The following is a 17077-nucleotide window of genomic DNA, read 5'->3' on the forward strand; positions in this document are numbered from 1 at the left end:
TTGTTTTTTAATGTCAATATAAATTTAAATTTAAAATCATGTTTAATATGCTAAATAATAAATATACATTATACCTAGGTGCTAGATGACTAGAAATAGTTTACATAGGTCTATTCACCCACACAGAACTGTAATATACTGTACCCATAGTACATACCGCTTATGTATATAGTTTAATATTTTAATGTTATAACTGTTGTAACTTGTGGTACATAAATGTAGTAATAGTGGCGTTCACAGTGCATTGTACACAGATATTTTTTATGGGGGGGATTACATAAACAATTATATTTAGGTATAAAATATATAATATAAATATTAACAAATTCGCAATTACACCTACCTACCTATTAATTTTTATATAGGTATAAGGTATAAATCAAGTATAGTGAAAAAACTACCAAGGTTGGATGTTGAACACCAGATTTTTTGGCTACAGTTGGTATAACTATTTTTTTTATAGTAACTAATTAAGAGAAACTTTGTTTTAAATTAACAACCCTGAGTTATACAAATTTAACATTTTTTTAATTTTTTAACTACAAAATAATTTGCAAACTTTCGTGATTTGGATGAAATCTGACAACATTTTTAATTTAAGTACATACTTATTTGGTGTAGAGATCTTCTCAATGAGTAATTAAAGTAGCATTAAATGTTAAAGTAAAAAGTATAAATTAAAAAAAAAAATTATCAAGTAAGGGTAGTGTAACCACTGGGTGACTCCTCCCATCACGTTTTCATGTAAATATTTTCTGATATCACATATTCTTCTTATTGTCCCTAAAGGAACAGATTGTATATACCTTATAAAAAATAAAAATAAAACATTCTCTCCTCCTGTATTGCAACTGGTCATCAGATGTAGTTTGGGGTGACTTTTTCACATCGATATCTTATTGCCGTTTGGCTGTACGGTTGTCCGATATTTTTCATACACGTCTCGCGCACACTGTCAGTCATATGGTTCACACTTTCACAGTATTTACTATTTACATTTTACAATTATTTACAACAGCTGCAGCTGTTGATCGCGTACGGTATCGCAGTGTCGGTAAATTTTGTTCGCTTCGCTGCTGTCAGAAGCAGAACTCAGAAATCAAAAATCAAAATGTCTTCGGACTAGATTATTTATTAGAAAAACTTGTTTGGTTAATTAAAAATTAACAAACATTAAAAATTCATAAACTCTTTGCCATAGTTTTTAGTACACTCTGAGACTGTAACCGTGCAGTATTTCTAATATTATTATCTTATATCGTTATTGTTGCTCCTACGAGGCTACGAAGCTACATATCTACCTGTTACAGGAAAGTACATCATATTATTATAAATTATAATAATATATTCCCAGGGATCGAGATCGAAAATGCTTTTCGTCAAATGTCTGTGAACCTTAGTTGCATCGTTACCCTGATATCTATTGTTTCTTGTCGAAATGGAACCCGTCAATTGGAACTCTCTTCCCAGCCTGGCTCTCCACCAGGTGTTCACTCACCTGTCACCCGAATCCAGAGTGGCTGCTTCATCCACTTGCAAACACTGGAGGACTGCTCTATACCATCCACAGTTTTGGCATAGTCTGGTGCTGGACATACCGTCCGCTGGAACTTCGTACGCTGAAGTCAAGTCTAAAGTGAAGCATGCCAATAAGAACCTAGTGACCTTAGTACGTGATATCCACCTTGCATTTGATTCACGGAGCACGCAGTGCTTTGAATTGGCTTCGTCTGTTGTCAAGGCGTTGATGAGCAATCAACTGTTGAGAAATGTTGACATTGAACTCAACCACTGTGAGTTATCGAAGGACGAAATGTGAGTGACTAGCCATCTTAAACACATGTCAGACAATTTATAGTTTAAAGTTTTAACCCCTTTTTTATTGACTGCAAAATGTTATCAGATTTCAGTACAGGTGGTCAATTCAAAACTATTTTGAGTTTGCTATTCTCAATGTCGTACAAAAAGGAAACATCGAAGGGTTTAGTTTTGGATATTTTATGTTTTACTATTGGAATGCTTTGATTCATATGCTATCCAAGTATAGTTGTGATAGCTTACAACGTCTGGAATTAGCTGGATTGGGACCATCAATTTTTAACGAAGAGAGCAAAACGACATGTTTTAATTCCACTTTTGATAGTATGTCGTCGCTAATCAATTTAAAGGTCAGTTATTTTTTTTCTTTGCCTAATCTGATTTGGTTTTGTTTATCTAGTTATAATAATAATAAAAATGTTTATTTTAGAAACTAAGTTTGGACCTGAATTCCAATACGTGCAAATTACTTCCAGCATTGTGTTCAATGTCTCAATTGGAAATCCTGGTTTTACATGTTCACAATGAGTTGGATATAGATATAAGTGATGATATTTGGGCAGATATTAAAAAATACTGGTAACTTTTAACTTTATTTCTTTATAATTGTTTGTTTTATACCTATCTATATAGTAAATACTCAATCTATGTAAATTGTAAATACATTTGATTAAATTTATTTTACATTTTTGTAGCCCTAAACTTGAATTAAGATTAACAATTATCAAATGTCATATTGTTGCTAAACACCTTCATACTAAGTTACTTCGTCCATCAATGCCATTAACACATCTTAAGGTTCTTTTTTGTAATGTGGTAAGTTTCTCATGGTACATTCTTTTACTATATCTATTGGTTATAATAATTATTAATTACATAATATTTAAGTATAATGAAATTATTTACTATGCATTATAAATCTATAGGTGAATATTGAAGTATTAAATAAATTACTGGACTATAGAAATACATTGCAATCATTAATCTGGGTTGACGAACAATCAATGAACCCTGCTGGCTTACTCAAAGGACATTGGCCTCTTGTACCATCTGCAGATGACATTGAAACTAATCCACTAATAATATTGTCATGGGTATGCAGCAAACTTACAGAACTTGTTGTATTAGGTAATTTATGAATTTTTAGTTTAATAGTTGATAATAATAACATTTAATAATATTTTAAGTTCCAAAATTACAGGTTGTGACAAAATATTTAGTTTAGACCTTAAAAAAATTGCATACTAAAAAGGTGTAATTAATTACAATATCTAATTTTCCTTTTAAATTGTCATATAAATGTTTTTATTGAAATGTAGTTAATGGTGGTCAATAATTTTAGGATACTTGATTGAACCAGTGGACGTGTGTGGAATTGCAAGACTGAGAGGTTCTAGTTTAAAAAGGTATGAATTACTAGAAGAAGATATTTGCTTTCATCAACCACAAAGCGAAATGTTTTATGATGAAGTTATTTTAGTAAGTATTTTCAAATTCAACTATTAATGTGTGGTAAGGTTTGGTGATAAACATTTATTATCTTATTGGTATCAGTTGTTTTATGCTTATATACCAGTGGTCGACAACCTTTTTTATTTCTGATGCTGCATTCAAAAATGAAAAAAGTTTCTTGGGCTGTGTTGGATAAAAACTAAAATCTTTTAGTCTTATTTTTAAAAGTAACAGCAGTATGAGATATTTGCACTGGCTATAGTTGTGGGGGCCGCCGGTTTCCGATCACCGTTATATACAATGTAAGACTCCTTATGTGTTTGTTATGTCAACTGTGAGTTTATATATCAGCTAAAAACAAACAAATAATCTATTTTTATCAATTCAACTGTTGGTTTTGCAAAATGTTTGATCAAATGTTTAAAAAAATTAAATGATGTGGTTATTTTTTTTATAAAACTCTTAAGTTCTATTTTATTTTATCATAAAATATTTTCTGTAAAAACAATAAGTTTATTTGTTTCAAATAATGTCCTTTTTCATAAATAATATTGATTAATCAGTCATCTCTGTGCCATGACTTATTCAGATATAACTGAAAATACTGTGTCTTTCTCTTATGACCAATGGTTAGTATTAATGTACCATAACACTAACGTGTCAACTTATTGTAACTTATAAGGCATAGATATATTATTTCTTGGGTTTTTTTAATATACTGTAAACATTTTAAATAATTTAATATTTATTATGTCTTAATGGTTAAAATACTATGGTTTTGCACTTGGACTACATTACAAGTGATAAGACAGAGACAACATATTTCACTATTGTGTTTACTTAAAATATATTATAGAATAAGATAATCATTATTGAAATATTGACTATAATGTATTTGCTCTTATGAAGTATTTATCAGCTTACTGTACATTTTAAAAATATCCTCATTTGATTTATAAGAATATTTTAGTATTATATTAGACAGCAGTTATATTATAACAAAGATTAAAAATTAAATTTTATAAATTCTTTCAGGATGTATCGAATTGGATGAATACGAATTGGAAACCTTTGAATAAAAATAATTTATTTGTAAGTCATTCTCATTACATATTGAAATGTATTTCTAAAGATTTAACAACAAAATTAGATATTAATTAAGATTTACCACAACAATAACTTAAAATACCTATCTTAAATTTACACAATACATTATATTTTGTGGTCATTAATAATTAATTAATATTTGAAATATATATATTTTAATTATGAAAAAAAGATTAAATTACAAAACTTAGTATACACTTTAAAATTCCTTCTTTTAAAATATAACTTGTTGTTAAATCTTAATATGTAATGATAACAAAATATACTTTTTCATATTGATTTCGAGGTTAAAAAATAACTGTTAGCTTGAACTGTGGCAAATAATATGTACGTAATATGAAAGTACCTATCTAGAACTATGATTCGAACATTTTTTTAGTATACAAAATGTAAAGCATTGTAAAAGATTTAAATAGTAATAGTAAATAAAATACTCAATATTGCTGGCCCTAATTCACTCTAGACACAAAAATATTGAATTATAGATGTTTGAAGAAATAATTTTCATTCTAGTCCTATTTTTTTTTTTATTAATCTTTTTTTTATCTAGTTATTGTTTATTTTAAATCCATTATTCATGGCAATGATTTACAATTTTTCTGTAATTGATTCATTTTGATGTTTTTTTTTACTGCGGGAGTTTTTTTGAAATAATATGGAATAATTTTGAAAAGAAAGAACTTTATATCTTCTTCGCTATTTTCCAAAATTCAAATTATCTTATATAGGAACATTTTAAAATTTTTACTCATTACATATTGTATATTTTTTACACTCATTTTATAATATGTGAAATGTTCAGTTTAAAAAAAGTATTAGATACTTTATTTTTTGTTTAAAAGTTTAATAATAATTTAAAAACCATGTTATTTAACATATTTAAAAATCTGATAAACCATAAAAAAGATGATTTAAAGTTACCAAGGTACATTTTTAATTTCTTAATTTATCGATTATTATGTTACAATATTAGTGTTATACACTATTTCATTTATTTTTCTATTTCATACTTAATTAAAAAATTAAACTTAATATAACAATTGTAATATTCGATGAATATTCGCTAATATCAAGATGAATTTTTATTTAATAATAAATCACCAAGATCAATTTTTTATGCAATGATCAATCCAATTGCTTTAAAATAAAACATTTGTTTTCAATAATGATAAAAACAAAATATTTATAATGTATTATGTTAGCAAAAGTGTTCCTGCCACAAACTATATAACTATGTGGTTCTACTTATATGATGAGTGCAACTCAAAGAAAGCACATTTTACTGATTAGACTGTGATAACATCTGTTAAAATATGTACAACATTATAGTGTTTAGGCAATTAGAACTGGCCGTAACTAGAACGGACCATCAAAGAGTTGTTAATAATGTTAAAAATAATATTGTTGTTGAAATGTGTCTATTAAAATATATATATATTATAATATCATAAATGTAAAATAACGTGATTTTAGAAATATTTGATTTATTAAGATCTAAACTACTGTGATGTTTAAAAAGATCATTTCTTATGTTGTTAATGTAGGTTAATTGTGTATAACCTTTTTATAAAAAAATTAAGAGCTGTAACAATTGTTTTGTTAATATTGTTAAAATTGTTATAATGTATTTGTGTGAATATTTTTCAACAGTAACACAAGTAACACAAACAAAACTATGACTGAACGAATATGATAAATGCAATTCGTAATAGATTATACTTGTTATCATAAAAATTTTTTTTTTATTCTGTGATCGATAACAAAAAAAATTAAAAGTACATATTCAAAATCTTACAACAAAATCCTTTGTTTTTAACCAACTAAAACTCATTAAAACAAAGGAGTACACACTGATTTTGAATTAATTTAATTTATTTTTATTATATTGTTATCCAATATTTATATTGGATTTTTAGTAAATTAATTACTATTTTATTCTATTTATAGTCCATTAGTTGATATTATGAATTAAAAATTATCAATTAATAGTCAGCAAATAAAAAAAAAAAAAGGTTATTGTTTATTAAATTTTAAACAGTTTGTATTTAATATTTTAAAATACACTTACTGGCTATTAGTTAATTAGAATATTTTACATTTATATTACCTATATAACCTATATCTATATGGAAAATTAATAACCAAAATATTGTTAAGAAAAAATTATTCTTACCTTCAGATAACTATTCTACTCTAAGCATCCTAATAATGTTTAAAAATAATTATTGTATTCATTCATGTATTCTTGTGCTTGTATTCATTATTACATCTTTAGCTAATTATATTGTTTATAATACTATATTAATGTCTTTTTAACAGACAACATAAAAAATAAAAAAAATTGTATTTACTTTATAAAATAATTCTTATAACAATTGATGTTAAACTTATGTGATTGTAATTTATATTGGACTATAATTTAAATCTATCTAGAAAATCAGTTTTTGTTGAAATTTGATCACTTATAATATGTTGTATATAAAAAATAAATACATTTAATTACTTATTAATCTCCTACTTAAAGATAAAAATTAAATTTTACTGTGCACTTATACAATTTTATATCTGTTAAAAACTGTGGTGTAGTTTTTTTTTTAAAGTAGAATTTCAAACATTAATATTAGTTAAACTAGATATTTATTAATGTAGTAATGTACTCCACTGCCACAATATCAAAATATAATTATCCTCGGCTAAAACAAACTTGATAAAATATTTTTTAACCAAATGCTAGAATTTTAATCCATGTTTATTGATGTTATTTATTTATTTATATTATATTGTGTAAGTTGTATTATTATTATTATTATTATTATTATTTCATTTTATCTTATTTTTATTGTATTAGAGTCAAACTTGTTCTTATAATCTATAATCGTTAAATTTTATTAAACCTATATTTATTGGTTCATGGTTTGATTGATCATGATAAATATTAGTGATCAACACATTATATTATTAAAAAATAATTTACTTATGTAAGTGTATTCGTTATAAATTATAGTAAAATAAAAAAAAAACCAATAAATGTATTATGATTGAAATTGAACATACTAGTTTTTAATGGTTGTAATTGTTTGTTTAGCCATTTTAGCAGTATTAAAAAAATTTTTAATTTCCACTCCAAGCTCATTTCCAGCATACACCTGGTTCAAATTCTGAAATGCCCAGTATGATATTTATTGAAAAATTATTTCATATTTCCATAATCCCATCAGTTAGTGCCTATTCACTACTACTACTACTTACTAGCACAGTACTACACAAACTTATTTTCTATCGAGGTACATAATTATTTATTATGATGAGTCATGGCACACATGGATAAACATTGTCTATTTTCCAAAAATAAGTATTAACTATTAGTAGAGCTAGGACCGAAAAAATACACAAAAATGCACAAAAAAAATATGCAAAAATAACCTAAAAACTCTAAAAAGTAGTGAACTTAGATCTGCAAAAAAAATTTAGTTTTAAAATAAATATTATTAACTATTGTTTATTCATTTTTGTATACTACACCAAAAAGATAAAAAAATTTTTAAAGAAGTAAATTAAACAAATATATTCAAATTTGAATTGACTTGTGAGTTTAATATTAATTATATTACCTACTTTTTTGATTCATACCCACTTTGCAGAATCCCAATGCACCGACAACTCTGTTTGCCGACAAATATACCAGTTTTAACATTTTTTTATTATTATTTTATTAATATAGTTTTAATATTCCCCATTCACCGACAGGTGACATTAATTTGATCGAAAACAGTTATACAGTATAGCATTTAAAGGAAAAAAATGGAAAAGTCACCAAAATCCTTAGTTCTACTTATTGTTTATAATCTTTATATATTGTTTACTGTCTAATTCTATTATATATTTATAAACCTATTATTATTTTTTCAAAATCGAACAATTCTTTATTTTATTGTATGAAACAGTAACGTTCAAACCTGTCATGATATTGTTAAAAAAAAAATTCTAGCTTTTACTGCACACTTAGGAAAAACTTAGTGAGTGTTGCAACTAAACGCGTTGTGTGTTTACAGTGCTTGGTGCCGTTCAAACAATTATTTCGCACTAATATATTAAATATGTTAACAACACCATTTTTTTTTTCAAAGTGAAGAAACACAAGAATGTACAAGTAGTAGCTCTGCAGGAAGTTAGGTGGCCAGGAAAGGGGACATAAGAGGCAATGGAAGGACACTGTTTTATATTGAAACCTCTTAATAGTCTAATGACAAACATTAAAATAGAATATAGGTACTTAGTACTAAGTACTACTCTTAGAACTTAAATGACAGCTAGTGTCTTCTATAAAGAAATTTACTCCAGAAAGACCGAATTTGTCCTACCTGTACAGCAGGAAAACTAGAGAATTATATTGATAATATATAATATATATATCATATTTCTATGTGTCACCTATAGAAGCAGAATTCATCAAACTACGTAATGAATTCAGATTAATAATGATACAGTACTCAACTGCAACAAAATATATGGAGCTGTTTGGACAACGGAGGAAAGAAACCCACAAAAAGGTAAAACGAGAAAAAAAGAAAAAGAGAAAAAGAGAAAGATAGAAAAATTCTTGACCACGAAGGAGTTTATGGTTAGTAAGAACTAAGAGCTGTTATAGAATACTATAATATAAGTTGTAGAATATTACAAAATAATCTATAAATAACCTTATTACTAAAAAAGTTAAAAGCATAGGTACCAAGGAAATAGAGAATGAGTTCAAGGAATATTGTGATCAGCTATTAACAGTGAATCTAATGTAAGCCAAGGGGAAGATGATAACGAAACAGAGCCCACCAACCACAGACCACAGTGTGGAGAACGGAGAAATCAAACCGAGCAATACAGAAGTATATGATGGCATTAAATCAATTGAAAATAATAATAAAGCTGAAGGACCGCAGAGGAGGACAAAATATGTGGATAATTGCTGAAGCTGGGAGGATCTGATCTAGCCAAGGAGATATTGAAACCTATATCGTCGATACGGTGTAAGGGAGAAATTCCAATCGAATATGAAACATCAATTATTTGCCCAAAACTATAGAAGGGTAACCCAAAACATGTGAAGAACTGAAGAGATTTTCATCCCTCTTGGATGTGAAGTATTTGGTATTGTGTTTGTTGTTCTACTTAAGAAGAATACTAGAGATATCAGAGCGCGTAACTGGGGACTACCAATGTGGCTTCAGTAGACGACTCACCAATATTCACAGTAGGTACGTACAATATAATAAGGATATAATACCTTTATGTAGTGTTCGTGGATTTTAAACATGATTATAATAATATAATTAGAGAGAAATTATGAAAGATAGGTACTGACAAACCGGAGAATAGGTACCAACTAAAATTGTAAACCTAATAAAGTTATGTCAATTTGAGTGAAAAGAGTGCAAAAGGCTGATTTTTTGAGAAAAAATGTCTAAAACTAACATTAAGTATAATGTCACACTACATTTTATAATGGTATTTAGCTTAAGCAAACATTAAAATCGAATCATTTTGACTCTACATTTTTATTTGATAGGGAGGTACTTACTTGGATTATTTTCAGTTATAATATTAGGTACTTATATAAATTTCAATAAATATGATTATCTTTATGTTGGTTGACAGTTTTATTATTTTGTTCATAACATTTCTCAACTATCTTTATTCTTTATATATACCTACCTAAGCATAGCCACCTATAGATACAACGTACAAACTACCTATGTATTATTAAATCGTTGCCTAATGCCTATATTATATTGAATTGTGTTATATTTTGTTATTGATTGACCCAACCACATAAAATATTCAACATAAAAAAATATATTTGCTTGCGTAGTAATAATTTTCCTATATAAATGCCAAACTATTATTTTATCAACACCAAAACTCTAAATCGATATCTTTTATTTTTCTTACTACACATACTTTTCTGGATCGTCTCATATCACTGTCCGTTGTTAATTGCCTACTCGTGATTAGTATTTCCTATTTACATAGGTACTTACTTACCTGTATAAAAAGTAATTCACTATAATTAATCATCTTTTGCTTATTATCCAAATAATATTTTTAAATGTTCATAAATCGTAATAAATATCCAATGATCGTTCATTCAGATCATTCTTGATTGATTACTTTACTTGTTTAATACCTATCGGAGATAACTGAAAATATGAGTTATAATACGTCACACGCTGATGTGTTGTCTCCATTTATTAGTTCAGATTTATAAAATCTGCGTACATTGTAATTAATTTTGAGTTGTAGGCACAACTAAACTTTAATATTAGTATCAGTAGACTTATTATCATACTTTAAGATATTGTTTATGTTTGTAATTCTGTTTTTTACAATATTTTTGTTTTTAAGCAAGGTATGATCATTTTTAATTGCAATATGTAACATATTCGTAATTTGCTTAAAAATTGAAACACCAAAATATAAATCATAGATAATATTGTTACCTAGCTTTAAATTTGAAAATAGTAGATTCACTCGATTTGCAAATATTAAAACAAACGAAACTAAACAAGTGCTGTACGTAAATTTGCTATACATATAATACTGAAAATAAAATGTTTCCAAATATGGGTGTGATGTCCTCCAAACGTTTTACAATTTTATTTTAAATTTAAATCATATTTTGTAAATTGTAGGCGTACGGATTAAATATATTTTTTAGATGCAAGATATTATAATCACAAATCACAACGCTTTTTTTACCGCATACCAATAAATGAATACAAAGTAGTTACTAGTTTGTACAAATTACAAATATGATGGGGTGTATAGATACATAGGTTAATGTAATGTACCTATACCGTATTTTCTTTATCCCAAATTCTGCATAATAGTCAATTTTTTTAGTTTTATATTAAAAACAAACTCCTTTTTAATGGGTCAATTATTAAAATATTTTTTCTATAAGTCAATCATATTTATACAAAGGTACAAAATGTAGAGACTTTAAAACAAAAATTATGTTTGAATTAGGTAAATTAAAAGTTTATATTTTTATTTTCATAACTACTTATTTTAGAGTTTGAGTAGAGCGATGAATGTATTTATATTACAATGACGTGTGTTTTTGGTGTATGTATACACGATAAATAGTCGAAATAATAATTTGATTTTCAACTTAAGTATTTTTTGGTGGTTAAAAATAGGAAACTCCCAAAGCTTTCAAAAGCTTCGGAAAAACAAGAAAAAAAAATAACGAAGAACTGGAATTTTTCACAAAACCAATATTTTATGACAGAATCTATTTTGTTTTTTGGGTATTTAGGTAACTAAAAAAAAAATCTTGGGTATTTCATAAATAGTTCATATTGAAAACTTTACTCTAAAAAATAATTTTAAATTTCGACGAAATTAAATATTTACACGAAGCTGAACGATTTTAGTTATTTTGTTGTAATTCAAAAATATTATTCGCAGGGACTTGAAACATTCAAATTTTTCGTACTCTGTTAATATTATTATATTTTTTCAAAATATTTAGATTTATTTTAAGCTTATTTATACATTATACCGTTTACGCCTGCCGTATTCGGGATTATTGATAGTAAATTTAATTACTAAATAGCAATATAAATTCATAAAATATACCGGCTTAGTAATATAGACTTGTCTTGGATTTAAATTAAAAGTTAATTATTATACCTACACTGTAATACTGACTTACTCAATAACGAGGTACACTCGAGTACCTACTCGACGCTTACTGCATTGCACCAGTGTGATAATACCTACTCACCCCCATTTTTTATGAATTTGTACAAACAATTTGAATTTTACAATTTCGAAGATGTCTATAACTGCGATTATTTTATAGTATCATCATTTAAATTACTATACAGTATACAGTTGAGTCCCGATAATTCTATAAAGTTTCAAACATCGATAAGGTTAGGTTCTATTGGAAACATTTATAGCTATATATAATTGTTTTCCCATCCCTTGAAGTTTTTACCTGTGTAAGTTATATTTAAGTAATATAACTCTAAAATACGTATCAAATTTTTTTGTATCCCTTTTGAAATTCAAATATTGAAACATGACTGTGGTGAGTTAGAGTTAAACAATTTGTAGTGAGTACGATACTAAGATGTGTATTACAGTAGTAATGAGGGGGAAGCTATAGCTCTTGCTGAAATATTAAGAAAATTAAAAATTATTTCTGTGGTATATGAAAGTTACTGTAAATACAAATTTGTATGGCCTAGGGCAGAGATGGCGAACCTATGACACACGCACACTATTTTAGTGACACACACGAATGTGTAAAAGTTTGATAATATTAAAGTTTTTGAAAAAAAAAATTGAAGGGTTATCGAACTAGTTGACACGCAGGGAAAACAAAACCCAACCAACATTTTTATTTGACACGCTGATACAAAAAGGTTCGCCATCCTTGGCCTAAGGTGACCGTGCCCATATAAATAAACTAAAAATACGAGATACTTCAAAAACGAAATAATTTTGATATATAAATAATCTCTGTACCTAAAATGTTGTTGATAGTGCGAATGAATGTTTTTTTTTCATTTTTGTAGTAGGTACCTAGCTATGATGTTTAATTAATATCTCCCGACTCCAACCATGTATAAGTCCAACATATTTTATAGAAAATACCGATTTACATATTGTACAAAACACTCGTTCTTCAACTTCATCAGCATCTCTTAAAAAAGAAAATTCTGATTTTATATCTGGAGTGAAATACACACATTCTATTTTTTAAAAACAAATGGGAAGATATTTTTATGAAATATTGTACTGTTTATTTATACCGCCCCTCTACGACTACGCTTCGTCGCTACTGACGACTATAGGTAGTCTATAGGCTATATAGTATCTACCTACTGAATACTCTGTCATGTACTCTTGTACAAATAACATTTAAAATATCTAAAATACCTAAATATAATATTATGGAATATGGATATTATAAAACATAAATAATAAACAGATATTAGTATATTAGAGTCTGCAACAAGCACACATTTGACAATGAAGTGGTCAGTGTGGTTGCAGTATTGCACTAATAATATCAAGGTATACGAAAATATAGTACTATTAGTCATGTACGTTTAACGTCAGCGACAGCAAATGTGATATTAATTTTATATTTTATACCTGCTAAACAGGTAAAAACAAGAATCAAAAAATACTATTGAAAATTAGATACCATAGATTCTAATATTCATCTGAGAAGATGAGAAGGAAGAAGAACAATATCGAAAATAAAATGATTTTATTAAAAAATAAATCTAAAAAGTTAATAGAAAGGAAAAAAAAGGATTTATGCAGGACAAAACGTGTCCCGTATAACTTTCATCGAGACACCTGACATAAAGTTGAAATACGGGACGTATAGTCATTGGTCACCATAGTATAGCCGTGCTGGAACGGAAACCTAAAATAAAATCTCGAAATTAGTATGCTAAGCTTATGGGAGACCCTAGTTAAGCCAAATCTGTATAAGGCGTAAGCAGTAAGCACATTATCAGCCCCTCCCCCCAAAGAAAAATCCTCTCAACGCCACTGCCCACTGGTATGTCGTATAAGTCAGGGCTGTAAATTGAATACAGCAAAAAATCTATAAAACGCGTTTAAAATTTTTTAAATATACCTTTTAGGTTTTATTATTGAAAATAAATCATGTTTTATGTTTATATTAAATTTCAGTGCTAAAAAAATTAAATAAAAACATTCCATTTATTCAGGTACCTATAGGTGCTTACAAATGATGAAATGTTATAGAGTATACCTATTACGTATCTACACAGCTTGTTAAATAAAAAAATGCATAAAATGTGTGTTAAAAAGTTAAATAATAAAAATTGTTAAACAAATACCGTAAAATGTGATAAAATGACTTTAAAAGACAAAAATGTCTAAATGGTAAAAAAACATGTGTTCTTTTACTAATATACACCCACTGTTTAAAATGTTTGTGTACGGTTGGGCACCAATGCATTTTTTTTTTTATATAATTTTATCAATAACGTCGATCTTCTGCGGTGTTTAATAACCACACTAGCTCACACGTATAATACCACATTGAACTACGTCTAATTGACCTTGTTTTCGTATTCATGGTAACCAAAAGTCGGAACGATCAAAACATTCGTGTTCGACGAACAATCTTATTTAAATTTTTTATCATTTTCTAAAAAATAGCGTTCGTGTATGCATGCTGCATAAGTCGTTATATATATTATATAATGTTACTGTCACCATATAACACACACACATATATATATACATATAATATATAGTCACATAGATTTAACTATGTATAAAATATAGATATTATATGCGATTATTACCTACTGTTATTTTTTCAGACCGAGTTTGGATATCGGAGAGTTGGCATTAAATTTTACTCGAATGACGCAACTGTACTGTATGCATAGATAAACATTTCTGGAGGAATACATTTTACATATATATATACGTCGTTCTAAGAGTTCTAAGAATTATTATTATATCATTATATCAATCATCATCACGTCATAGACTATACAGTATATATGGTATATATGCGTACTGCAGATTTTCGGGGTTGTTATTAAACATGCCCGTTCCTATTATATGTACGATGTACCTATGATTTTAAAATTAACTGTACTGAATACAAGTATATAATATTATAATAACAATTTAAAAATGTTAACAATAGTAATCCATTCGTTAAAAACACTGATAAAAAGTTTTCTAACTTTATTATAACCTATGTACAGTGAAACCTCCCCTAATGACTTCACCTCTTAGTAGCGGGTACCTCCAAACAACGAATGTTTTTTTGAAAACAAACTATAAACTGAACTCTCCAAATAGCGGACAAAATTTCAATGACCGAAAGTGTCCAGTATTTAGAGGTTTCACTGTGTAGGAATAAAAAAGAGAAATACTTACGTAGGTGCACTATTTAAAAAAACGGTAGAAATCGCTTTGTTGTATAGTAGTTTTTGAGTGTAGGTACCTTAACCTTATCATTATACATCGTCACTGAATAGGTCAATGTAAGTATGTAATCCATACACTGAAATTTGAATTTAATGATATATCATTGTACCTATAATCTATATATTTATATGATATGATTAAAATTGGTTCTGAGCGTAGACTGTATACCTGTAGTCTGTAACTATATCTACTTGTCTACAAAATAATTCGCAATTTTGGAAAACTTTGTAAAAATATGGAGAAATTTACACGCTCATAGGTATATTATACTATAATTTATCAAGTTTTCAATAGAAACGAATCCAACAGTTTTTACTTAGTTTAAAAAAAGTACAATTTCATTTACAAGTATGTTATAATACACTAAGAGTGTATTGCATCATAATTAGAAAATAATAATCTCAAGAATTTTGATTTCTATTTTAATAATTTAATCCTATAGATAATATTCAATATAAGTTTATTTTATTTCTTTAGTTAAATAATACAAAGACGAAACTTAAATTTCATGAGGTGAAGATATTTTACAAATTTGTATCAACAGTAATATTGACTTCGATGATTTAAAGCCTGAATTAAAACTATTTGGAAATTGTGTTTATCAACTAATATTACTGAAAATGTTCAAGTCCATTTAAATTCATATTTGTAAAAAACTTAAATGGCTCACTTTTCAATATATAATACCGTGTTTATAAAATGTTTCTATTTATTCCAATGAGTTTTGCTTTGAGTGAAAACTGAACTTTGAGTTAGTTTGCATCTCCCTATCGCCTCAAAACTTTTACGAGAATCACTATTGGAGTGGCTACCAGAATATTTAATTTTAAATTCATATTTTATCAATTTCGTATATAGGTAGATACCTGTACTTATTTTATTCCTTCTATAAAAAAACGTTCGGCGTTTTAATACATTATTCATTATTCACTTCTTATATAGTGATTGATTTGACAAATATTCTTAACAAATCTGAATGCATTACCATGTATTTTACACTTTATTATAGTATATATAATATATATATATGTATATAGGTACTTATCTATAATAATTACGTTTTTCACAACGTCGATGCATTATGACATAATATTACACATACCTATAGTGACAATTTTTCACAATCTCACGTTTTTAAATATTTTAATTCTCAATAAACGTAATTTATTATTGATTTAGATACAGTTACCATGATTCACTGGTTTCATACAGCGATAGCACAATGCCCAATCCTATGATTCAATTTTTTCTTTATTATCATAGTTTAGCTCTATGGTATTTATTAATCATAATATGACAATTTACTAATGATATTTAATGAAGAATTGTCCAATGGAACTTTCATTTAGTATACATACCTACTATTAATTCAAATAATTACATTTTTGAGGAAGACATATTGTGCATATGATTTACAACTTATTAGCTCTTATAATTTGATATTCTATATTTTAAATGCTAATAGCATACTATTACAATTACTCTTTATTACTAAACGATAATTGGCCATTTAAATTAAATATTTTTATGATAATTTTAAATATGATAAATTATAATTAGCAAAATAGCAATACCTATGTATAATATTCAATATTGCACTAAAATGTTTTGGTTAAATGTGGGAATAGGAACAATTTCTCAGGTTAATTTTAAGTAAATAAAAAGGATGAATACATTAAGTAAATATTGATACCTACAT

The 17077-nt window shown here is 26.9% G+C and overlaps 1 protein-coding gene across 1 annotated transcript; it reads left to right on the plus strand.

Moving 5' to 3' along the window:
- The first annotated feature begins 992 nt into the window (after window positions 1-992).
- LOC111032709 (F-box only protein 33) lies at window positions 993-4439 on the plus strand. The gene is made up of 7 exons (XM_022313146.1): window positions 993-1815; window positions 1904-2168; window positions 2249-2397; window positions 2514-2634; window positions 2745-2946; window positions 3161-3297; window positions 4306-4439. Exons 1-7 carry the CDS (start codon window positions 1439-1441, stop codon window positions 4429-4431), a joined length of 1377 nt encoding a protein of 458 aa, XP_022168838.1. The 5' UTR covers window positions 993-1438; the 3' UTR covers window positions 4432-4439.
- Window positions 4440-17077: the final 12638 nt, after the last annotated feature.

The sequence above is a fragment of the Myzus persicae genome, unplaced genomic scaffold (assembly GCF_001856785.1).
Source record: "Myzus persicae strain clone G006 unplaced genomic scaffold, MPER_G0061.0, whole genome shotgun sequence".
NCBI classification, from domain to species: domain Eukaryota; kingdom Metazoa; phylum Arthropoda; class Insecta; order Hemiptera; family Aphididae; genus Myzus; species Myzus persicae.

What these genes read in the sequence shown, in the direction of transcription:
- LOC111032709 (XM_022313146.1), top strand. Translation starts at nt 1,439, where the DNA reads ATGGAACCCGTCAATTGGAACTCTCTTCCCAGCCTGGCTCTCCACCAG. An exon ending in GCAGATATTAAAAAATACTG is followed by an intron (nt 2,398 to 2,513) that starts GTAACTTTTAAC and finishes ACATTTTTGTAG; the next exon opens with CCCTAAACTTGAATTAAGAT. An exon ending in TTTATGATGAAGTTATTTTA is followed by an intron (nt 3,298 to 4,305) that starts GTAAGTATTTTC and finishes AAATTCTTTCAG; the next exon opens with GATGTATCGAATTGGATGAA.